At 43.8% G+C, this 25,018-nt stretch overlaps 1 protein-coding gene across 3 annotated transcripts in view; it reads left to right on the top strand.

Annotated features, from left to right (window-relative positions):
- LOC137522665 (coiled-coil domain-containing protein 50-like) overlaps nucleotides 1–25,018 on the top strand; it is a 156,452-nt gene that overhangs the window by 109,357 nt on the left and 22,077 nt on the right. For 2 of the 3 annotated variants that reach the window (XM_068242734.1, XM_068242735.1), the window contains exons 6-7: nucleotides 14,665–14,737; nucleotides 19,643–20,236. In XM_068242734.1, coding sequence (XP_068098835.1) covers nucleotides 14,665–14,737; nucleotides 19,643–20,236 — 667 coding nt within the window. The remainder of the gene's footprint in view (nucleotides 1–14,664; nucleotides 14,738–19,642; nucleotides 20,237–25,018) is intronic. The other variant, XM_068242736.1, reaches the window with a different exon arrangement.

The raw sequence follows: 25,018 nt of genomic DNA, 5'->3' as shown, positions 1-25,018 counted from the left end.
GCGCCAGTGCACAAAAGCTGAGTGTCGGCAAATGAATGGAGGGGAGGAGCGGCTTATTAAAAACTGGCTCATTAAGCCAAACGTCACCATGGGGCAGAGCCGCGGCGACAGACCGCAGAGCCGGCTCATTAGCTGCAGGTCATCATTAAAAGACAATTGGCAAATGGATGGTGAGGGAGAGCGGCTCATTGCGCAGCAGAGTCTGCGCTGACAGCTGCCTCCCTCAAAGCCTGTGGAATGCCAAAGTGCAGGGGTCCTTGCTGTAACGGTTCGTGATGGGGAAGACGGGCAGCAGGTGAGCTCCTGCATTACAGTTTTCGGCAGTTGTAAAAGCAGGGCTATACCATCTGTTTTTTTTTTTCCCCAAAACCTGAAAAGGCTCCCCCTGCTGTGACTGCTACTTAAAAAAGTCTGTCAGGGCCCTTTTACACTTAATCAGTTGCTCTCAGTTAAAAGGGAAAGAAAACTGATTTTCAAAGTAACGCCCATGTTTTCCTATGGCACCTTTCACACTTAACGCGTTTTAACTGAAATCTTCTTCCCAATGCACTGCTATGGAAGAAACACGTACCAACGCGCACTAACGCATACCAACTGATTAAGTGTAAACGGGGCCTCAGCGTTATGTGAGGGACTGACGGACACAGATTACATTGATATGTGGTAAATTAAAGGGCCATCACAAAATATAAAAAAAAAAAAAACACAGCAAGGCTGCTATATACTTGTTATATCTACTGTGGGATAGCTGAAAATTAAATGATTCGCGGTAGTGGTACTTTAAGTGTAAACGGGGCCTTAGGCTATAGGTGTTGATGCAGTATCCTCATTGTGTGCCCAATATCTCAATTTCCATCCTTGCATAATCCTCTTTTATTCTCCTTGTGGATAGTCCCCACATTTCCCTCTCGAAAGATCCTCCCAATTCTAGTTCGGATTCTAAAGGTGAATCACCTGAGACTGAGAAAATATAATTTGAGATGACCGATCTCCAATTTATGAACAAGGTTTTAGAGCCAGCTTTGTAAGTAATCTGCCTTAGGCTTCATGATCGTGCAGGAACTGTGTTTTTGCAAGTCTTGGAAGGGTGTTTTGGTTTTGATTGCCTGCCTTTCATGTGGTTGTGGTTACTATATAATAGGAGATTATGAAAGAGAATGTTTCAGTAGCTGGAAGTCACATTATATGATGATACTGAGAAACTCAGGAAAGTTCTAAGTGATGTTTATAATGGTGAGATAGGGAAATTTGAGAAAATGTTTATATGGGCCAGTGATGTCAACTAAAGTGCACCTGCATGCATATCGAAAATATGAAAACAGGGTGGGGGGGGGGGGGGGGGGAGTGCATTGGGGGAAGGGTGTGTTGGAAGACTGATTTTAAAGTCTGCTTTATTATAATTATTGTACGGGTCAATTTTTAGAACAGATACTGTACAACTGAATCTCAAATGTAACCAGGGCCGGATTTGTACACTTTACCGCCCAAGGCCACTGTCACCATCACCTTCAGTATAGGTAGGCAGATGACTCCTCCCCCTTTCCCTCCAGTGTAGGTAGCCAGATGACTCCCTTAATCCCCCCCCCCCCTTCAGTATAGGTAGCCAGCTCTCCTTCACACTGCAGCAACTATCAGTGTCCCTCATTTCTCCACTCATCTCCAGTGCAGAAGCTTCTTCTTCCTTCCTATCTCCAGTGCTGCCCAAGTCCATAGCCACTGGCCACAATACAACTGTGCACAGAACGCAAGGTGGCTGCTGCACTGCCAGTGCTCGCCTGATCTCCCTGCATTGCAGCATTTGCAAGCTTACAAATTCTGTACCAGTTTAGCCTGCTGCTTTGTGGCCCTTGCTTCTGTGGTGCCCTAGGCCATGGCCTAGGGGGCCTTAGCCTAAATCCGGCCCTGAATGTAACTACAAATTGATAATATCTGGAGCTGCAGTTAATCTCGCTGAAACTCAGTGTAGACAGGATGCAATGAAATCGACACCAACTGTTGTGAAATGTGCTTATTTATGCAGTATGTTGGCATTAATAATCGGGTACCCCTTTTGAAGGTTGTTGATTTTGGTGAAAAAAATGCAGTTTAAAGTGTGTTTATCACTTGGTGTAGCTATTTAACCTAGTGATGGAGTTAAAGCAAACCTGTGAGGTTGGGGGAGGGAAAAAAACAGATAACCGCGGGAGATGGAACCCTCTGGAATGTTTCCTCAAGAAGCTTCCCCTTCTTCCTCCTCCTGCGCAGTAGCACAGGCCCACTCAGGCTCCATATGATGCTGCACATGCTCAGTAGCACAGACCCGTTTGGGCTCCATATGACTGTGCAGATGGCTCGCGCATGCTCAGTAGCACAGACCCGTTTGGGCTCCATATGATGGTGCAGATGGCTCCCGCATGCTCAGTAGCACAGACCCGTTTGGGCTCCATATGATGGTGCAGATGGCTCCCGCATGCTCAGTAGCACAGACCCGTTTGGGCTCCATATGATGGTGCAGATGGCTCGCGCATGCTCAGTAGCACAGACCCGTTTGGGCTCCATATGACGGTGCAGATGGCTCGCGCATGCTCAGTAGCACAGACCCGTTTGGGCTCCATATGATGGTGCAGATGGCTCGCACATGCTCAGTAGCACAGACCCGTTTGGGCTCCATATGATGGTGCAGATGGCTCGCACATGCTCAGTAGCACAGACCCGTTTGGGCTCCATATGATGGTGCAGATGGCTCGCGCATGCTCAGTAGCACAGACCCGTTTGGGCTTCATATGATGGTGCAGATGGCTCGCGCATGCTCAGTAGCACAGACCCGTTTGGGCTCCATATGACGGTGCAGATGGCTCGCGCATGCTCAGTAGCACAGACCCGTTTGGGCTCCATATGATGGTGCAGATGGCTCGCGCATGCTCAGTAGCACAGACCCGTTTGGGCTCCATATGATGGTGCAGATGGCTCGCGCATGCTCAGTAGCACAGACCCGTTTGGGCTCCATATGATGGTGCAGATGGCTCGCACATGCTCAGTAGCACAGACCCGTTTGGGCTCCATATGATGGTGCAGATGGCTCGCGCATGCTCAGTAGCACAGACTCGTTTGGGCTCCATATGACGGTGCAGATGGCTCGCGCATGCTCAGTAGCACAGACCCGTTTGGGCTCCATATGATGGTGCAGATGGCTCGCGCATGCTCAGTAGCACAGACCCGTTTGGGCTCCATATGATGGTGCAGATGGCTCGCACATGCTCAGTAGCACAGACCCGTTTGGGCTCCATATGATGGTGCAGATGGCTCGCGCATGCTCAGTAGCACAGACCCGTTTGGGCTCCATATGATGGTGCAGATGGCTCGCGCATGCTCAGTAGCACAGACCCGTTTGGGCTCCATATGACTGTGCAGATGGCTCGCGCATGCTCAGTAGCACAGACCCGTTTGAGCTCCATATGATGGTGCAGATGGCTCCCGCATGCTCAGTAGCACAGACCCGTTTGGGCTCCATATGATGGTGCAGATGGCTCGCGCATGCTCAGTAGCACAGACCCGTTTGGGCTCCATATGATGGTGCAGATGGCTCGCGCATGCTCAGTAGCACAGACCCGTTTGGGCTCCATATGATGGTGCAGATGGCTCGCGCATGCTCAGTAGCACAGACCCGTTTGGGCTCCATATGACGGTGCAGATGGCTCGCGCATGCTCAGTAGCACAGACTCGTTTGGGCTCCATATGACGGTGCAGATGGCTCGCGCATGCTCAGTAGCACAGACCTGTTTGGGCTCCATATGATGGTGCAGATGGCTCGCGCATGCTCAGTAGCACAGACCTGTTTGGGCTCCATATGATGGTGCAGATGGCTTGCGCATGCTCAGTAGCACAGACCCGTTTGGGCTCCATATGATGGTGCAGATGGCTCGCGCATGCTCAGTAGCACAGACCCGTTTGGGCTCCATATGATGGTGCAGATGGCTCGCGCATGCTCAGTAGCACAGACCCGTTTGGGCTCCATATGATGGTGCAGATGGCTCGCGCATGCTCAGTAGCACAGACCCGTTTGGGCTCCATATGATGGTGCAGATGGCTCGCGCATGCTCAGTAGCACAGACCCGTTTGGGCTCCATATGATGGTGCAGATGGCTCGCGCATGCTCAGTAGCACAGACCCGTTTGGGCTCCATATGATGGTGCAGATGGCTCGCGCATGCTCAGTAGCACAGACCCGTTTGGGCTCCATATGATGATGCAGATGGCTTGCGCATGCTCAGTAGCACAGACCCGTTTGGGCTCCATATGATGGTGCAGATGGCTCGCGCATGCTCAGTAGCACCGACCCGTTTGGGCTCCATATGATGGTGCAGATGGCTCGCGCATGCTCAGTAGCAAGACTCGTTTGGGCTCCATATGACGGTGCAGATGGCTCCCGCATGCTCAGTAGCACAGATCCGTTTGGGCTCCATATGATGGTGCAGATGGCTCCTGCATGCTAAGTAGCACAGACCCGTTTGGGCTCCATATGATGGTGCAGATGGCTCGCGCATGCTTAGTAACACGGACCAGCTCAGGCTCCATATCGTGGTGCAGATGGCTCGCGCATGCTTAGTAACACGGACCAGCTCAGGCTCCATATCGTGGTGCAGATGGCTCGCACATGTTCAGTAGCTCCAGTCTTTTGTGCTGTGTTCCGTGGCTGGCAAATGGAAGCAGATGACGGCAAGAGGCATGGTGAAGACGAGCAATTCAGGTGCGCACTGCTGACATGTGAGTAAAGAAGCCCGGCTTGCTGTGTACTGTCTACATATGCAGGGGTTCAATTTTGCTGCCCACATGGCACTTGGGGGAGAGCTATACACATAAGGGAGTGGTCCAAGGGAAGGTGACTCGAGTATAAGCCAACACCCGTACTTTTGGGCTGCTTTTTTGGACCCAAAAATTTGGCTTATACTCGAGTATAAACGGTACCAGTTTTGTCCTTTAGTATATTTGGGGTGTTTTATCATATCACAGCCTGAATGAACATGCCATGCCTTTCCTAAAGATACTAGTTATTCTTGAACGACTTCCAATGTTATCATTAATACTTAAAGTGTACCCGAGCCGAAGCTCAGGTATAAAATGAGATACTTGCCTAAAGAGAGCCTCAGGATCCTATTGAGGCTTCCCTCATTGCTCTGATGTCCCCAGTCACTGAACGCGGCCCCCTGGAAGATTAGTGACAAGTAATTGTCGCTATCCACATCTGGGCCATGCAGCAGCTGCGTGAGCATGCGCAGTAAGCCAGAGCCCTTTGTAGCTGAGCAGCTCCGTGCTACTGCGCATGTGCGGCTGTGCTCAAACGGCTACTGATTGGAGCGCGGCTCCGAACTGGATGGGAGCCGCAATCGCAGACGGTAGACATCGGACCTCTGAGGGAAGCCCCAGTAGTACCCCGAGGCTTCCCTCTGTTCTTGAGGCTTCCCTCTCTTCAGGTAATTATCTTATTTTGATCCCAAGCTTCTGCTTGGGATCACTTTAACTCTCTTGGGACCGGCTGCCTAAACCCCCTTAAGGACCAAGCGATTTTGCATTGGGGAGGGGCGTGTTTGGGGGGGGGGTGAGGCAGCTGGATCCCTGGTGGGGCTAGCTTGGCATGATGTCCTTCTTTTAGCCAGGTGTCCCCCCTGTATCCAGCAGCCTTTACTCGCCTCCCAGGCTCCAGCGATGAGCAGCTGTGGACCCCTCCGCTCTGGCCTGCAAGCCGCTTGTACTGCCACTATGTTCCGGATCGCGGCTTGATGACGTCACCAAGCCAGACCCGACACTTAACGCAGAGCGAGCAGGGATGCCGGCCAGAGCGGGGGGGGGGGGAGTGTCAGGAAGGTGAGTGGATCCTCTTCCCCCACCCCCCCACTGCGCAGCTCTAACAGTGATCACTACGACCCAATCGTGATGGCTCTTGATCACTGAGGGGAGATGTCAGCTGTCATATGACAGCTTAATCTCCCCTCTCGGGTGCGCATGATCGCGTCGGAAACGGCAGGCGGCATCAGGCTTAAACAGCCACAAGTGCGGCGTAGGATTTACCTTACGTGGCCCGGAAAAGGTTATATCTGGCAAACTGTAAGGGCTCGTTCACACTACAAGAGCATTTCTAGCGCTTTGGGATTTTTAAAAGCTCTTGCTAATGTTATCCTATGTGTGTTTACACTGGAGCAATGTGATTTTGTAAAAATCCATCATAGCATTGCATTAGCAAGAACTTTTAAAATCTCTAGCGTTTAAAAAGCTCTTGTAGTGTACGTCAGTGCTATCACAAGCGCTGAGCGATTTGTAGAGCGCTTTTCTCTGCGCTTTGCGTTTAGAAAAGCGCTTTTGTAAGTACTTTTCTAAGAGCTTTTGCTGGCTCTTTGACCCCCTTAAAAGCGCTCGGGAAATATCAATTAAAAAAGCTTTTTCAAGCGCTTTGCAATTTCCCTATACCTTCCATTGAGCAAAATTGCTCAGAAAATGGTACATGTAGTGCATTTGCGATTTTAATAAAATCGAAACACTCACATGTGAACACTCTCACATAGGAAATCATTGCACAAGCGCTTTTAGAGCAATTTCTAAAATCGCCAGCACTTTAAAAAAAAAAAATGTAAACCGTTCATAGTGTGAACAAGCACTAAATAAAAGTTGCATTCACCTGGAGCTTCTTCCAGCCACTAGACGTCTGTTAGGTCCCGCAGGGCAGTTCCGCTCTAAGCCAATCCTCCGCTCTCCCTTCCGTAAGATCGCATCCCGTGAATGCATAATTTAAAGCGCACCTGAACTGTGAACCGAAATCTGCAACAGTATAACAACTTTCAAAGAAAAACATATCTTTGTTACAACTTACCGACCTCCTACAAGAAATCGGCAGTGTGTCTACTTCCTGCTTTCATAGAAGCAGACAACGGCTAACATCCTGTGTTAACATATTAGCTGTGTCTGCCAGGGATTGCCAAATTTCTGTGCTGATACAGCTGAGAGATCAAATTACACTTGTGATTACTTACAGATGAGGGGGAATTAGACGGGCTCTTATCTCTAAACACACACAGGGTGCATTTCTCTCTGTTTTTCATGTGTCCAGTGCAAGAGTTGAGGCCCACTTTTTTTTTCCTTCATTATAAGATGACTTTCTTCTTCAGGGTCCTATTACTCTTAAGCCTTTAGGTTCCTATATCTTCTAGGTTCCACTTTCAACAGAGGAACTGGGACACCAGAAAATGACACTGAAAAATAATGGTCTGCAATTTACACACTTCTCCAAAGATTCTGTAACATTTATAGATAAGCTTCAGCACACTTCAAAAACCTCAGACGCTGGGTTTTGTGCAAATGTTAACAACTTCGTAAAAATACAGTTTTCAAATCCTCTGTTATCATATTTGGTAAATGTTAAAGTGCTGTATTATACAGATCTTTGATACCTCTGTATGGGTTGTGTTTATAAAAATGAAAACTTTAAATAAAATATTGTTTAAAAAAAACAAACCTCAGACGAAATAGGGCTTGGACGAGTACAACAGAGTAACCAAGCAGCTCAGGGTGACCCAAACTACTAGGAATGTGTAGGGGGATAAAAGGGACCAAAAAGCCCTCTTACTAAAAAAGCAAAGCTTGGTGTAATTGCCTTCTTAAAACGGAAGGAAATTTGCAATAATTCAGTTATAAATTAACATTTGTGGTTACCCACAATGCACTACTACTAAATATGCAAATTATCCCTTTTCGCCCTTGTTAAAGGAGAACTCTATTACGAAAAGTAACGTATGGCTTCACTATTATTATTTTGTATTATAAGTGATTTATATGGTACCATCATACTTCAGGAAGTTGTACGGAGGGAAATTAGGTGGGTATCATAACTATATAAATATTACAAATACTTATTGCACATGCATAAGTGAATGAAAAATGCATACTGTCCTTTCATTATCTAGACAGCAATGACAATAAGCAATAAAGAGGGAGAACGCTGAGTTTATATGCTTACAGAAAAGACACTAGATAAGATCATCGGTAAACTGTATAAGGGCTGGTTCACACTGGGAATGAAAACACAGTTGCCTAATGATTGCAATCGCTGTTTTTGCAGTGTGATTTTTTTTTTCAGCAATTGCTGATTAAGCGGGGTAAATGCAAAGGGTCGGGCGGATTGGGAAGACATAAGGGGATGCATCATTTTATGTTACATATGTTCAGGTTGTCTGGTCTGCGTTTATTCAGAGAATTTGTGAGAGTCAACATGGCTATCTCCACGTTCACATGAGCAAACACACTGAAAATCATACAATTGCGCTCATAAGTTTATATACCCGGGCAGAACATTTGTATGAATATATATATATATATATTTATATATATGTGTGTGTGTATATATATATATATATATATATATATTTATTTATTTATGTATATATATTTTTATATATATATTTATATATTTATTTATATATATATATATATTTCTCTCTCTCTCTCTCCTCTCTTCCTTTATTGTCAAACAACTGTGTTTACTCTTTTTAAATCATAATCACTACACAGTCTACACAAATGCTCCGATCATAAACATTTACATACCCCCGTTAACATCAGTGACAGTTTGAAGTCTTTGTGGTCTTTATCTTATCAGACGGTAAAGCTGCCCATTCTTCCTAGCCTCCAGTTACTGTAAATTTTTAGTATGTCTTGCATTAACTGCAAATTTGAGGTCTCGCCAGAATGACTTAATGATATTGAGGTCAGGCATTTGAGATGGCCACTCCAGAACCTTCACTTTATTTTGCTGTAGCCAATGACAGGTCGACTGGCCTTAATTACTACATTCATATTGCCATCAGTTTTGACCAAATTCCCTGTGCCTTTGTAACTTACACATCCCAAGACATCAGCGATCCACCACCATGTTTCACAGTAGGAATGGTGTACCTTTTCCATGGTTTGTTGACTCTCCAAATGTAGCTTCTATGGTTGTGGTCAAAAGGTTAAATTTTAGTCTCATCACTCCAAATGACTTTGTGCCAGAAGGTTTGAGGCGTGTCTCTGTGCTGTTTGGCACATTGTAAGCAGGATACTTTGCATAGTAATGGCTTTCTTCTGGCATCTCGACCATGCAGCCCATCTTTCTTCAAGTGCCTCGTTATTCTTGAAACAGCCACACCACATCACATCTTTTCCAGAGAGTCCTGTATTTCAGCTGAAGTTATTTGTGGGTTTTTTCTTGCATCCCAAACAATTTTTCTGGCAGTTGTGGCTGAAATTTTAGTTGGTCTAACTGATCATGGGTTGGTTTCAACAGCACCCATCATTTTCCACTTCTTAGAGTTTGAACACTGCTAGTTGGCATTCTCAATACAATGGATATTTTCTTATTTTCCTTCCCTGTTTTATCGAGTTCAACTACCTATTCCTGCAGATCTTTTGACATTTTTTTTGCTTTTCCCATGACTTAAAATCCAAAAAAAACTTCAGTGCAGCACTGAATGAAAGATGCAGGGGTCTGTCAGGAGTCCAGAAACTCATTGACCTTTTATACACACCCTCTAATTACAAGCAAACCGATCAAAGGTGAAGATGGTTTTAATAGCCATTAAAACCTATTTGTGTCAAGTTGTGTGCATATTATTAGGCCAAATCACCAGGGCATGTAAACTTGTAATCAGGGTCATTAGGGTAGTTTGTGTAGTGATTACAATTTAAAAAGAATAAACACAATTGTCATTCATATTCTATGAAAAATGGTTAAGAAATATATGAAAAACGTATGAGCACAACTGTACTTTCTAGTCATAGGAAAGGGGCTGAAATAATTGTGCTGTCGATTATGCACATTTTCCATATTCTCAGACAATTAAAGTGGACCTAAAATCTACATGATTTGAATGAGTTGAAGGGAAACGGGTTATTTATGTAGTTGGTGCTAACAACATTATTATACAAGGTTATAAATATAGTTCATTTTTTCCCCCTCTTATGATCTTTTACGTAACTGCACGTGGTGAACAGATGATGTGTGTTACTCACGCTCAGTGCCGACTTCCTCCTCGTCAGTGTATGAAAAGGTTCCTATGCCGCACCTCTGTACTGAGGGCTTACTATAGTGTTAGCACACAGCCACAAAGAAGAAGATGACCTTTAAATACACGCTGTGGCTTTTCAGAAATGGCCCCACACTTGTGTTGTAATTTGTTATACAGTTCAGTTGACTAAGTTTTTTTTTAAAGTGAATTTCAAGTTAATTTACAGCCCTACCCTGCTAGCATAGATGTGATACACCTACTTATTTAGAGAAGATTGGGAGGATGGGTGACAGTGCATGCCATACTCTTATGCTGGGAATACACGGTTCGTTTTTGCCTTCGTTTAAACCTTCGTTTCGATTGTGCCTTTTGTCCTTTTCGATCCCGAAATAATCGATCATACGGTTAATATCACCACCCACAGTTTCGTTTTTTTTTTCGATTCTGATGGTTTCGTTTTTCCAATGATCGAAGGCTGCAAAGAAACGAAACGAAAATCCCTTTTTACAGGGACGGACTAGCATAAACGAATATATAATCGATCTGAACAGCCATCAAGCCTACCAATGGCTCGATTAGATGGATAAAGAGAGATAATATCAAACATGTTCGATCACTAGTCGTTCGTTTTTGGGGTCTATTAATCGAAACTATAATGAGATTATGACTATTTTCACATACGTTTTCAACACTCGATTCGTTTACCGAACGAATCGAAGGTTTAAACGAAGGCAAAAACGAACCGTGTATTCCCAGCATTAGTCTCATAAAGGAAAGCAGGAAGGAGGGCAATGTACAGCATGTCTCCACCCCCCTCCATCCAGAAGACCTGGTGTTGGCCCCCTGAAGCTTCCAACATTTGGTGATGACCACTAACTTACCAGAGTTACATATATTTGTTTTCTTTATTTTGTCCACTGGTTATTTGTTGAGGGAGTAAGCACTTTTTTTCTTGGGAATCTGCTTCAACTGACGACTTAAACAAGTCAGTATTTTAGTGTCCTGTGTCCCAGGGACAAAGTGGTTAAGAGGCGCCCAAAGATAATAAATTTCATTTTTGTACGAAGTTGTCATTATTGAGGGTAACCACCTCTTTTCATTCCATTTCATTTTAGTTGTCTTTAACCTAATTCTATATAGCCTTGTGCGCATCTTACCCCGTTTATGCTTTACAAGGAGTGATTTGGTCCCACGTGGCTCAGCCATGATGAGTACCATTTTTATCCATAAGAGACAGACCGCATCGAGGATATCCTGGACACCCAAGTGGAGTCTGGGTTGTGAATCTCCACCTGCCTAATCTGGTTGGTTGCCCTCTGTGCAACCTACCTTTCTGAGTACCAATTTTTATTTCTTGTATATTTTCCTCTTTGGTGACATATTTGGGCTGCTGTTTCTGTGCTTGCTTTTTAAGGTGTACAGTCACCTCCACTCCGCTTGTGTCCCAGAGACATTCTCTGGTGGCTTCCTGAACAGTGCACAAGGAATCTACCAAATATTCCCAACTGACCATTCAGTATCCCAGGATCCAACACATGAAAAGCCACCCCAATCATGTTGGCATGCCTAGATTCCTGGAAATTAGAAAGTGCTTTGATCTTCTGTTGTAGTAAACAAGTTTCATTACTGAAACCAAATCTCCTGAAACTAAGTCTGGTGACTAACTGTCCTGTTATTCATTGTAGAGCTATGGTATCATTACTACATGGAAGTAAAATAAGGTGTTTTCTGAGATTTGCCAGTCAAACCAACCACAAAGATTAGATTCATGTTAGAAATCTCCCTTTTCCTCATTAAAAATTCTAGAAAAAAAAAGAAAATTCCTTAGATGTCAAGACAATGTTTTTATTTTGCTGAGTCAAGCAGTTCTAGAGCTGTGTGCGGCTTGTTACTTAGACGTGCTGACACAGTGTCCTCAAGAAACCTATTAGGAAAGAGTTGAGTAACCTTTAATTAAGGAGGGGAGGGAGATGGGGAGAGGAAAAAAAACTGAAAGCTGACACACCCCGAGTCTTTCACAAATACGCAATTGCGGACATTTAGCAGTGATACCTTTGACATGAATTTTGAATACGTGGGGTGAAAACTGCACAGAAAGCATGGAAGCTTATGTTTTTCTCTGTATTTGTGTAGGTTTCATGTGGGCACTACTGGTTTCTTCCACACCCCAAAGCCGTACTTGTTGGTCATTTGACTTCCCCGCAGGTTGTGCTAGGAAACACTGGCTTTTTTAATAGTAACTGGTGTGAAGGGTTCTGAATACTTTCTGAATGCTCAGTATTTGTGTTTTCTCAGTGAATAAAGGTCTGTTTGCATTGCTAGTTTTTTGGGAAACCTTTTAGCACTACTTTAGAGGACAAATCCTGCAACAGAAGTACAATAGTACACTTTGCAAGTACCGGTAGCAATTATCTAATTTTCTTGCTAAACTTTATGCATAATTTTAAAGTATCGATCCCAGCTAAAATCGTTCTGACTTTCATTAACAGCTTTTTACACATGGCTGGGAAATGTTCCAATCAACCCAGCATTATACCGCTACAGCTTCCACACAACATTAAAGCCCTGGTTCATCCACCATTGTTTTTAATGCAGGTGATAGTAAGTCTGCTTGATTTTTTTCATTGCATGCCTGTTTTTACAAAAAAATACACCAAAAGCCTCTGGGTGGCTGGGTCAGGAGGGGTGGGCATAAGGTGAAGATGCTGCAGTGCTAGCCACCAAGAATTCATCTTCCTCAGTATTGGGGGGAGGTAAGCAAGGTCTGTTCTGCTTTGTAGTGTGGAAGCAACTCTAACACTCCTGGCAGAAAGGTTTTACACAACACGGTCAGCCAGGTGTTTGAATATTTGTATAGCAAAAGGTGCAAATGTGCAATTCATAGACCTTTGTTCATTTGCAAATTAATATAAATGTACTATGGTATGCATTAGAAAAGGGGAGGCTGAAGTAGGTTTTTAATTCATATATGATCCTCCCCACCTGGGTACAGTATACACTTTGAGATAGAACAAAAAAGTGAAGGAGACCGCTCACTCCAACTCAGGACAGTGCCGGGACCAGGACAGCCGATCCAATTATACACTTAGAAGTAGGAGAATGCCCGCACGATATACATAAAAGTTAAATCCTTTATTGTGGACGTATCCAAAAATCACACCACATCATACAATATGATGTGTGATTTTTGGATGCATCCACAATAAAGGATTTAACTTTTATGGATATCGTGCGGGCATTCTCCTACTTCTAAATACATTTTGAGATTCTATACATTCATAGAGGTACAAATCTATTAATAGTTGCACAACTCTAGATAAAAAGGCCTATATTGATTGCTACCCTGTAAACCAGAACTAAAGTTTTACATCAAACTAGCATTTCAAATGGAAACAAGCATTTCAAATAGATAATGTCAAAAGATCGTGCCAGAAGGTGTACCTATTGTCTGTGTGATGCAGTTCTGAGTCAGGTACTCTACAGGAGAGTAAGAATTGCAGGGACTTCATAAAGAGCATGATCAAGTGAGGTAATTTAATCTGCTCACTCAAATATGCTACAAGAGGCTTCCCTAGTGTTACAATTATTTCCAGATTTAGGGTCTAAAAGCCATGCAATTTTTTTCACAAACTTTTAGACCCCAAAAACAAGGAAAAAGACATACCACAGAGAGAGCTGCAGCAGCTCCTGCATATAACTCACTCAGGCATGGGATTACTGCTCTGAGCTGCGGATTTCCGTTCTGAGCCTGACTCGGGATTACCGCTAAGGAGGTAAAGGGTACCCACCCTCCCCTGAAAAAAGTGAAGGCAGCATCCTCTTCTACTTGCATTCCTTCTGGACACCTTCCATTGCTTCCACTGAGTTCAAACGCCTCATGACTTCATTGCAGGTGGCACATTCTGAGGCTGCTAGGCTGTGGACACAACTGCCGACATCCGGTACATGAGTGGGAAAGATGTCGGGCAGATGGAGGATGGGCAGGTAGATTGTAATTTCTCTTGGAATATTTTGTTGTTGTTGAATAATAGAATAGTAGAAAACTTATAGTAATATAAGTTCAGTAATTGAGCATTGTGCCTCCAGCCATATGGCAATAGCAGAGCTTGCATTTACTTGGTGCAGTGCTGCACTAGTAACGGTGTGAGATTCATTGTATTGTAGGAGTAAGCTGCCTAAGAGCTCGGCCCTGCTGCAACGGAAGTGCTGGACTCCAATCCCAACACTTTTTAATGTTTCTTAATTGGATTGCATGGTAACTGCTCCTTCTATTGTATGGATATTGGATTGGAATTATTTTTTCAAACTTTAATATAGGAAATCTCCATTTTAGATATTTGGATAGTGTACAAAAATGTTGCAATTTCTTTTTGGCGTTCTACTGCAGGTTGCATCTCTACTGGGAAGATTTTTCTCACTGCCTGTCTTGTCCATTCCCCTTCATGGCTTTATTATGGACCAAGTTAGTGTTGGATACAAGAAGTAAGGAACAAGAATACATATGCCCAGTCGTCAGCTGTGATGGAGAGTTGGGAACACAGGCAGCAATTTAACCAAATTTGAAGTTTTTTTTTTCCTGCTTACATTCAGTTGAATTGTTGTGCATTGTGTTCTAATGAGTAAATTACAGTTCATTATCTCATTTTTGCTTTTAGGCGATCGCTAAGAGGCTTCAGCAGCTGGAAGAGGAAGAGCTCCAGAGGAAGGCTCAGGACAGCCTGCAGGGAGGTAGGGATAATTTATCACACAATCTGCCTGGAGGGGCTTCAGAAACAACTCATAGTGAAAGCTCGCAACACCTGTTTGGCTTAGTGGTCCTTTAGATGTGATTCAGCTGTGACGAATGTGCAGCTTGTTAAGGAGTATGGCATTGACTCAGCGGAATTTACTCAGTTTCACAATAACATATGTAAAACTGAAGTTTGCCTTCTTAAAACAGGTATTTTCAATTATTCAGGTTGGAGTGTGCTTCTGCGGTGTCCCACAGTGCATCACTGCTGAATATGCAAATTTTGCTTTGTTGTCCCTGTTAGCTACGCAAACCCTCAGAACCGCTGTCACCTTGTTAATATTAGAGTCAAACTAATCCAACATGCCTACAGGCTGTTTCAGACTGGTTGATCTTCATCTGTGCATGGCATGCAATCATATGGCTCTATGAAATACCCAGAGTTACAGATTTCAGCCCCTTACACACTCCTAGAAGTTCTGATTCAACATGAGCTTCCTGGGCAATCTGTAACTTGTAATCTGTTTAAGTACTACCACATAGAGCCACATTAATCCATGCCATGCACTGATGAGGATCAACCGATCCGAAACAGTCTATATGCATGTTGGATTAGTTTGGCTCTGTAATATTAACACGCTGACACTTGTCATTATCTTTGGACTTTATCTTGTTCTTTTATTCTGCAGAAGAGTAGGTGCCAAATTGCTACCCAAAGTTTTTAATGGACCTGATTCTTTACAGGCAAGAAATTAAGCACGGGTTCAGTTGGACTCTTTAGACCTTTTCAACTTCTCATGCTTCTGAAATGTAGACCCCTAAACCAGAGAGCCTACCTAGGACCCTTCTTCAGCGGGTGCACTTGTCCTTCTTTGCTGCTGAAGTGATAATGATCACCTCTGTATGTGCTTTATATGGTGGGAATTCTGAATAAACCATTCCCCTCACTCTGCTTCCAGCCATCCTTTCAACACAGGTTTGGGGACTTATTATTATATGATTAACACACATACAGTGCTGGGAAACCCTGATGTAAATTACAGAATGAGGCTCCCCATCATTCCTGGCATGTTAGAAATCACTATACAAATTGCACAGTTGCACAGACATATTGTCCTCCCACTTTTACAAGCTTGATCACCACTTTTAGAATAGAAACACTCATTGCTCTCTGGTAATCAGGCTTTCCAAAAGTGAAGAACAAAAGTGGAGAAATTGTTTAACGCTCATGATGGTTAGTGCTTGCCACCGCCAATATTTTAGAAGTATCGCTACCCAACCCACAGCTGCATACTGCTGCTTTCTAGAATGGCGATTTTTTTTTAGGAAAAATGGACAAACAGGTTATTTGAAACAAACCATATTCTCCATTGTCCCCTGAGAAATGCCTTATCATATGACAGTCAGGTAGGATTTCCACTTTATAAATATGGAGTAGTGTCTGAATGACACACCTGAAACAGGCATGTGGCAAATCCAGTCAGACTTCAGTCAGAAATATCTGATCTGCATGCTTGTTCATGGTCTGTAGCTAAAGGATTAGTGGCACAGGATCAGCACGGCCGTCAGGCAATTTGCATTGTTTAAAAGGAAATAAATATGGCAGCCTCCATCTCTCTCTCTTATCAGGAGCCTGACATTCCCAGACTTGCACTTAGCTGCGGTCGGTGCCAGTGGCTTGAATCACTTGCTGGGCTTGTAAATCTCTTGGGTAGGAATATGCAAAATTCATCCTCCCCTTCATGGAGATTCAGGTTGGAACTTCAAAACCTTATAATGCTTTTCAGCCTATGGAGAGGTACATTCCACCCCTATCGGCTGCTATAGAAGCTCCTTGTGTGTGCAGCCTGAAAGTGGGGCCTCAGTATCAACAGCCACGTTAGTGATGCATTTCACAGCTGCAGGGTAGAAGTAAAAATATACATACTGCTAAACATCACTATAGTGGTCCAATGGAATGTTTGGAGACCAAGGTCTCTATGGGCTAGAAGCAGGCCTTTCAATATCAACAAACTGAATATTGCTTCTACAAACGTAATTAGGGTTTATGAACATCTGGAGGCCCGCTGCCAATGGCATATTTGGCACCAGTAAATTTTAGTTCTGCTGAAAGGTGAGTTGGAATGGAACCTCAGTTTCCTACATCTGGGATGGTCATCAACCAGCCTTTGCTTACTTTGCCAACCGGGAGCATTATTTGAAAACTTGTTTAAATGTATGCAGAGAAATGGCACTCGAGCTACACTGTGTTGAAAAAAAATGGAAGATCCGATAATGGTTGTAACCAATGTATACACCCAGTAAAAACTATGTGCTCAAGAATTCAAGCAAAGTTCATGCTTCTATCCAAAAGACCAAAAACTTATTCAGCTAGAGTACCCCCAATCTTATAGACCACGCAGCCTGATATTGCTCAGGGGGTGGAGCCCCATACTGCCTGGCTACAAACCGCATAGGTAACGCTAGCCTGCATAGGGGACAAGGGGTTAAAGTGATTGGGAGGGAGGACTTCACACTCATCTCTGTTTCCTTTATAACGTCTCTGACTCACCCTGGGATCCCCAGGAAGAGAATGTTTATTAAATACTTTAAAGTAAGTAAGTAAATTAGCACCCGATTTCAAGCAAAATACCTCGACGGTGAATTTCAAAGAAATCCTGCTGAAACATTTATTCTGAATCCACCTTGTCCCCACTACCAGATACTTAATGTGAAAACATCTGTCTGAAGCTGGGTACACACGTTGCGATTTCGCGCTCGATCGGCGGGATCGATCCTGGTCGATGGATTATTTCCGACATGTTCGATCAGGTTTCAATCGATACAGCCGTCGATTTTGCATACTTAACATGAGTAAATCGACGGCTGTATCGATCGAGACCCGATCGAACATGTTGGAAATAATTGATCGACCAGGATCGAGCTTGGGATCGAGCAGGAAATCGCAACGTGTGTGCCCAGCATCATGTTCCTTTGTAGTCTCACACATTGGATCTGGTTCTTATCAGTGGAAAATGATCTGAAGGGAAGTGTGAGAAACCACTGTAGTGCCGAACAACCATGTAAAGATAAAACTGTAGTTTGAAAAGATGGAGAATAATTCAGCTTTAGGAACCCGCCTTTCACACGTGTATGACCATATAATTTCTGTCCATTGTGGTAAAGTACTGTAGCATACTTTTTCCTGAAAAGCAGATGTGTGATTTGCTTTCACATCAACCACAATGAACCGTGTGAACTAATTCCTATTCTGCTTGGATGGCAAACTCAGACAGCTACGGGAGAAGAATCTGAGGGTAGACCTGTGCAGAGAATTTAAACAAAAAAGAAAACCACTTTGTTTAAAAGGTTCATTGCACTGACTGACGCTGTAGCAGGACTTGCTTGGCCCTTAGCGGCTCTTTCTTTTTTTTGCGGACGTTGACTGGTGCGTTATAGGTTTTTCTAGCATCAATGTGCATGTTTAGCAGGAGATGACTGGTGCTTGGTGTTTATTGTAACTGTTACATTTTCAAGGAATTTTCGTTCTTAAAGAGGTCATATCACTAGTTTATGTGCCACCAGAATACCTCAAGCAGGAAATGTATAAAGCCATTCCGTATCAAGTCAGTAAAAAGAGAGTGGAAACACCTAAGTAATAACTATCAAAAAGTCCTGAACTAGGAGCTGCATAATAATAGTATGCAAATAGGATGAAAAGGTACAGATCTCAGACTTGGGATAATTATAAAAAAGCAATACTAATTTTATTACATACAAGTATAAAATGTATCAAATTTGTCAATACCCTTTCCTATATATACAGTATAAAATCAAATCTAACCGAATACAATCAATGCTCCATGGAAAGGGAGTGCCCATTCCCCATCTGTCACTTACAACTTGAAGTGGTGCATTCACACAGCTCGTAGGCCCAATCACAGCTGCCCAGCTAAACTAAAAGGGAGAGAAGCAACAACCACACCCACAGTGGCCCAATCACAGCTGATCCATATTCAACCGTAGGTAGGCTAAATTGCAACCAATCCACAGTGCAGTCACAACCCTAGAATCCAGGTGATGCAGAGAGTCTGTGGTTGTCCACAATGCAGTATTAGGGGAATGGAATTGTAAATGGAGGAAAGGCAAATTTCCTCAGAGCAATGCGACTAAAACAGTCCATAGGGCTGTTGTGGCAAAGATGGCTCCATACATACCATACACACAAATGAATGACCGTGTTCATCTCAATACATTTATTGCCAATTGCTGGTGATTGCGTGAATGCCACAGTCAGTTGAATTTTCCAAGACATTGCGTCTAGCGATTGCTGCATTTGCGGTTCCATGTCTTCCTAGGGGATCAAAACCTAATGTGACGATAAAACATGGGAAACATTGCTTAACACTTTTATGATCAGCTAAATGAGCCGCCAGGACTTGTCCGTCTGGACCGACCCTGAGTGTGAGCAGGCAAAGTCTGACACTAGGGATCTATAAAATTGTGTATAAGGTATTTCCCTTTTGTTTTACAACTGCAATGCGTTTTTAAATATATATATTTTTTTAACCAAACTTTATTATGCATAAATATTTAATTAAAATGTTCTATTAAATGCTGCCTCTGAGTTGGGGATTTAAGGGAAATGCTTTGAACAAGCATGCTGTAAGATGTAGAGTTGAGGTGTGTAACACATCACTATGGTTTGCATGCCTTGAATAAATGCCTGTTGAATCATTTGCCTTAAGCAAAATATCTTTACTGTTTTTATGCTTGCTCACATTTACTTACCACTTTATTGTGTTTCCGTCTTGTCAAATTCGTCTTCTTAGAAGTTGCGTTAAATCTTTTCTTTGCTTATGGGTGATTTAGATTTGTGTGTAGAGCTTACTAACCCACGCTTTGTGTTTGCATGTCTAAACAAGAGCAAAGTGGCCTGCCATTCCTGGACAATGATGATGAGGAGGAAGCCTATCCCTTCCAAGATGATAGCTCTAAGTACACAAATGCCTCAGAATACAGACGAGGGCCAAGAAGCTCTGAGAGAGAGCAGATCTCCAAACGTTCCGAGGAACCCTCCAGCAGAATGAATGTGAATCGTGTCTCTTTTGGCCAAGTCCAGTATGACAGTAATGCCTCTAAAACCCCCAAAACCCCAGACCACTGGAAGGAGTCGAGCCGTAAGGATCCAGCGCAGTTTCAGTACAGGAACCCCAGACACTCATCAGAGAGGAGTCCTGGTCATCCAGCTTGTGTGGATGTAACTCCCACTCACGACAGGGATAAAGTCCGCCCAGAGGAGAAATTCAGAGGTCACAGAGAAAAGCACTGCAAGCACCATTCAGAACGTTGTCGGCGTTCAAGCTCCGATAGCGATGATTGTCCTGAACATTGTGCCCGAGACAAAAGGAGTCGCCACTCACAGTGGAACCAAAATCGTGAACACCAACATCGTCCTCATCACCATCGGTCCTCCAACAACCATTCTTCCAGGATGTCAAATCCCGTTGCACGAACAGGTATTACATGTATTACTGTACACAGCAGCACGCAAACTTTAAGTGTAATTAATTTTCTTTGTTAAAACATATCGCAAAGCCAATAACCACCACTCCATGTTAATGTTAGGTATGTTACTAACCACAGACTTTGCATTTTCTGGTTTACAAGTCCTTGCAGAAAGCAGGGGCAACACTTGGTTTACAGGCGATTTGGAAATAACAGGCATAAGCATCAGATAACCTAAAGTTCCTAATATTCCTGTGTCTGGGACATCCAGGGGGTTTGGCAAAAAAACAGGTTAAAGTGACACAGATGGGTTGTAGTGGTATAACACATTGTTTTTTCTCCAATAGCTTTGATTGTGCCTGTGTGGCTCCTGTTCACGCAGTTCTGTTGTCTTTTATTAGATTTCCACCTCAAACTCTTTACAGCAAGCCTTGGCTCATTAGCCTGCTTGGCAGGTTGGTATTCAAGTGAACAGCACTGCTTCTGCCCACCAAATGAGTAGCAAAGCTGAAGGTTTCTTTGGAAAGTAGAAGAGGTTCAGGGGGTGGAGAAACAGCCTTTCCTTCACAGAGCAAGATTTCTGATTTCCTATCTTCATTCATAGGTCAATTCCCACTGGGTTTTGACTGAGTTCATTGGGCACTTCATCCCACAACTTTTTCTGACTATACACAGCACCATGTACAGTTATTTCTCAAAAACAGAGCAGCATAGTCAGACAAGACCAGCAATATGTGTTCAGAATAAAACTAGAGATGGTCAATATGATGCTTATCATTTTGAGTTGATGCATACAACTTGGACTTGGCCCTGGCGCTCTATGCATGCGCATTAAGACTCGTAACCGCACATGTGCAGAATGCTCCCGGACAAGGATGCCTGCCTCAAGCATACCCACCACTGGCCCAATGCATGTGCAGTAGTGCATGACTTGGCTGACCTGCAGACTGTATCCAGGCCTAGAGTGGGTCGTGGAAGAGGACCGGGAGGACTGTGAGGGACCTACAAGATTACAGCGACTGGAAGAAGCACCAGATAAGTAAAAGGGGACACAATAGATTTGGGATTGCTTTAAAGCAGGGGTCACCAAACATTTTGGGTCAAGGGCTGGACTTCAGACTGCTGGGGGGCTGGAGTATACAAAAGATGATGTAGAAGTCTTTGCGGGCCCGACAGTGAAGCATACCCAGGTGACAATCTGCAGTCCAATTGGACAGCAGTGTCACCTGATGTTGAATTTGATTGGAAACCAGCGAATTACTGCTTTCTGGCTTCCATGTGGATGGGTGGTGCCAGCACTGCTATTGTATATGCGGACCACTAATATTTGAAGATGTAGCTGGCCGCATCTATGAGTAATACATTTTCTGTGTGGGGGCCAGTAAAAAAGCCTCAGGGGGCCACATTCGGCCCACAGGCCTTAGTTTGAGGACCACTGCTTTAAAGCAAACCCGTAGACAGTTACTCTTGTCAAACAGCAGGTATTGTAAAGATATGAGATTCCTGCTTGGCAATACAACTATCCAAATGCCCAGGGGTCCGCAGTATTTCCTTTTTTCTTTATTAAAGGATGTATACAAAAATGTCAGCTAGCTTGCCTACAGGTTTACATGCAGTGGTGACAACTGGACTGAGAAAATGCCATTCAGTGAGTGCTTTTAAAAATAAACAAAACCCTGAGAACCTCCCCATGATGAGATGGACTAGTTCAAAACTAGTTTGATTTTTTACTTCTTGCTGTAAGTGACAGCGACATAAGAAACAAGTAACTTACAGTGCATTTGACTTGTGCAAATGTATATGTATGTACTACGATTCTGTGTACAGCGCTTTGCAGGGCGATCTGTTTTTTTACTTCCTGACACAAGTCAGGAAGTGAACTATTTGAACCGGAAAAGAATAAATACAATGTATTTATTCGTAAAAGCGCGAACGCAATCGCCGCACAAAGCAATTTTGTGAGCGTTTTTTCCTATACCTTGTAGCAAAATCGCCCTAAAAATGGTACATGAAACGCTTTGCTTAGCGGAAAGCTGACAAATCGCGCTGTGAACTATCCTATAGGCATTCATTGCACAAGAGTTTTTAGGGTGATTTTAAAATCGCCAACGCTTAAAAATTCGCAAAACGCTCCAGGTGTGAACGAGCCCTAAATAAAGCTAATTTCTAATCTGTTATAAAAGGAAAATTGTTGCGATGAATGATATAACCTAAGCATTAGAGTTCTGACCATGCTCAGGGAAGTTACAGTCCTTTACATCATCAGGTGACTTCTGTGAAAGTCTGTTTGGGAAGACTTGTATACTTATGTTATCACATTACAGAAAAGCTGTGTACTTTCACTGAGCACTTATAATTAGTTTACCTGAAAGTACCTGTGACCTGATTTCTCTTCTTTCCCCTTAAAGCATATCAGTTTATGTTCAGGTATGCTTTAAGGCCTATTCATGGTACAATCACCCATACAGTCAATCGGATTGGGTGCTGTTAATACTCCCGATTGATGACGAAGAATTGTTCTATCGATCATTCAGTGAATCCGAACTTTGGAAAAATTATTTTAATCTCATCATGTAGGCTGTCACTTTCCCTTTTGTTGGTGGGAATAATCATTTACAATCGATTGCAACAAACGAATCATACGGTCTATCGTATGGGAAATTATATCATTCTTGGGCAGCACCTTTGCAATGGTATCTGTAGTTCGACTCATAAATCGCATTTTCTTGAAATCCCACAGTCTTATTTTGCATTATCTGTCCCCTTCCCTGAGAAGTGTTTCTGCCCTGCATCAGTTTTAGGCTCCCTGCACACTGCAAATCCGATTTGCGATTCTGATTTTCCCTGGATGCTATCAAAACAAAAAGTAAAATGCAGAAAAAAACGCAGCATGCAGTGCCGATTAAAAATCGTGAATCGGAATCGCATGTAAAGTCGTGTCAAAATCTTGAATCAGAATCGCATGTAGTGTGGAAGAGGCCTTTAAAGTACCACTGAACCGAGAGGGGATTTAAATAATCTAGGTGTCGTGAACTGAGTGGGGCTTTGATTAACATAGGTGCCGGTGTTTGAATGTCACATATGTCACAGCACCATTCTCTCTGTTCAGTGTCCCCAGGGGTCCCTGTTCTAGTGAGCCAAAAACTTCAACTGACAAGGGGGTTTTACTGTATTCTCATTATTGTGTGTATGTATATACTGTATATCACTGGATCTCAGAGGAGCAAATAGCTCGTCAGCAGTGAACTCTACAGTACTCTCCTCCCTGGCATACCCTGATCCTCTTTCTCATGGTGGGCTTGGCATCTGTTGCATTATCATCATCATCTGCTGGCCACCGCCTTCCTAGCTGGGGCACACCAGAGCGGTTCTGCTGGCCCACCGCCTTCCTAGCTGGGGCTGGGGCACACCAGAGCAGTTCTGGAGCGGTTTTTAAAACGCTTGCAGGGGGAAAACCGCTTGGCTAATGAACGTGAACGGGCTGGTGCACACCAGAGTGGTTCGTTTTTTCCACAAACGCAAACTAATAGTGCTTGCTGTGGGTTCCACACCTCTGGCTTTTAAAACCATTCTCCACCCATGCTGGTGAATGGCACCCTTCTACATCCCCCCCCCCAACCCCAGTAGACAAGTGAGCATTTTTGGCTTTCACCTGCTGTTCAATCTGTTCATTGGCACCTCATGCCCCCCATCTTTTAGGCATGGACATCCGACCTCCAAATCCTACTGGACTGAGGAATTATGTTCTCTTTCCCAATCACTGCTGGATAGCAGCAAGCTTTAACCCGGTAGAGAGACACATCCAGGAGGTAGAGAAAACAGCAATGAAGTGTAGGGAGAAAGAGAGGACCAGTGGAAATGATAGGAAAGTTGGAACAGCTTGACAGATGACCGAAAACAGTGGATGTGAGGCACAAACCAAGGGAACAGACAGCTACCATTGGGAGACATATCCATGGTGTGGGACTGTGAACAGAAGGGATGCTGCAATTACAAGTACAGTGCCTCTTCTACATAGAGGAAGCCACGGGCAGGTACACTGTAATAGAGAAGTGACTTGCAAAGGATTTATGAACAATTATAAATAGCCACAATAGAAAATCTTTGATGGTGGGATAAGATAGTCAGTCAGTGCATTTGTATGCAGGAAGTAATTCTCCTCCTGTGACAAGCTGCTATTTGCAGCATTTGATTTATTGGTCCATTGGGGATTTTCTGCACTGGAGTCAGTTGCATTGTCTTATTTAAAAGGAAAAGGTTTGGCACTTATGCAGAAAGTTAGGGTTAGCAGTTTATTATCTAGGTAGGTTAGCTTGTGATTAAAGTTAACATAGGTGCTGTTGTTTGGATAGTGCTGTGACATATGTCACAGCACCATTCTCAGTTCAGTGTCCCCAGGGGTCCCTGTTTCAGTTAGCCAAAAACTTCACCTGACAAGGGGGTTTTACTGTATTTTCATTATTGTGTGTATGTATATACTGTATATCACTGGATCTCAGAGGAGCAAATAGCTCGTCAGCAGCTGTCAGTGGTGAACTCTGCAGTACTCTCCTCCCTGGCATACCCTGATCCTCTTTCTCATGGTGGGCTTGGCATCTGTTGCATTATCATCATCATCTGCTGGCCACCGCCTTCCTTGCTGGGACTGGGGCACACCAGAGCGGTTCTGCTGGTCCACCGCCTTCCTAGCTGGGACTGGGGCACACCAGAGCGGTTCTGCTGGCCCACCGCCTTCCTAGCTGGGGCTGGGGCACACCAGAGCGGTTCTGCTGGCCCACCGCCTTCCTAGCTGG

The sequence above is a fragment of the Hyperolius riggenbachi genome, chromosome 6 (assembly GCF_040937935.1).
Source record: "Hyperolius riggenbachi isolate aHypRig1 chromosome 6, aHypRig1.pri, whole genome shotgun sequence".
Lineage (NCBI taxonomy): Eukaryota > Metazoa > Chordata > Amphibia > Anura > Hyperoliidae > Hyperolius > Hyperolius riggenbachi.
Note: the sequence above shows the minus strand (reverse complement) of the source record. Positions and strands in the feature narration are given on the sequence as shown.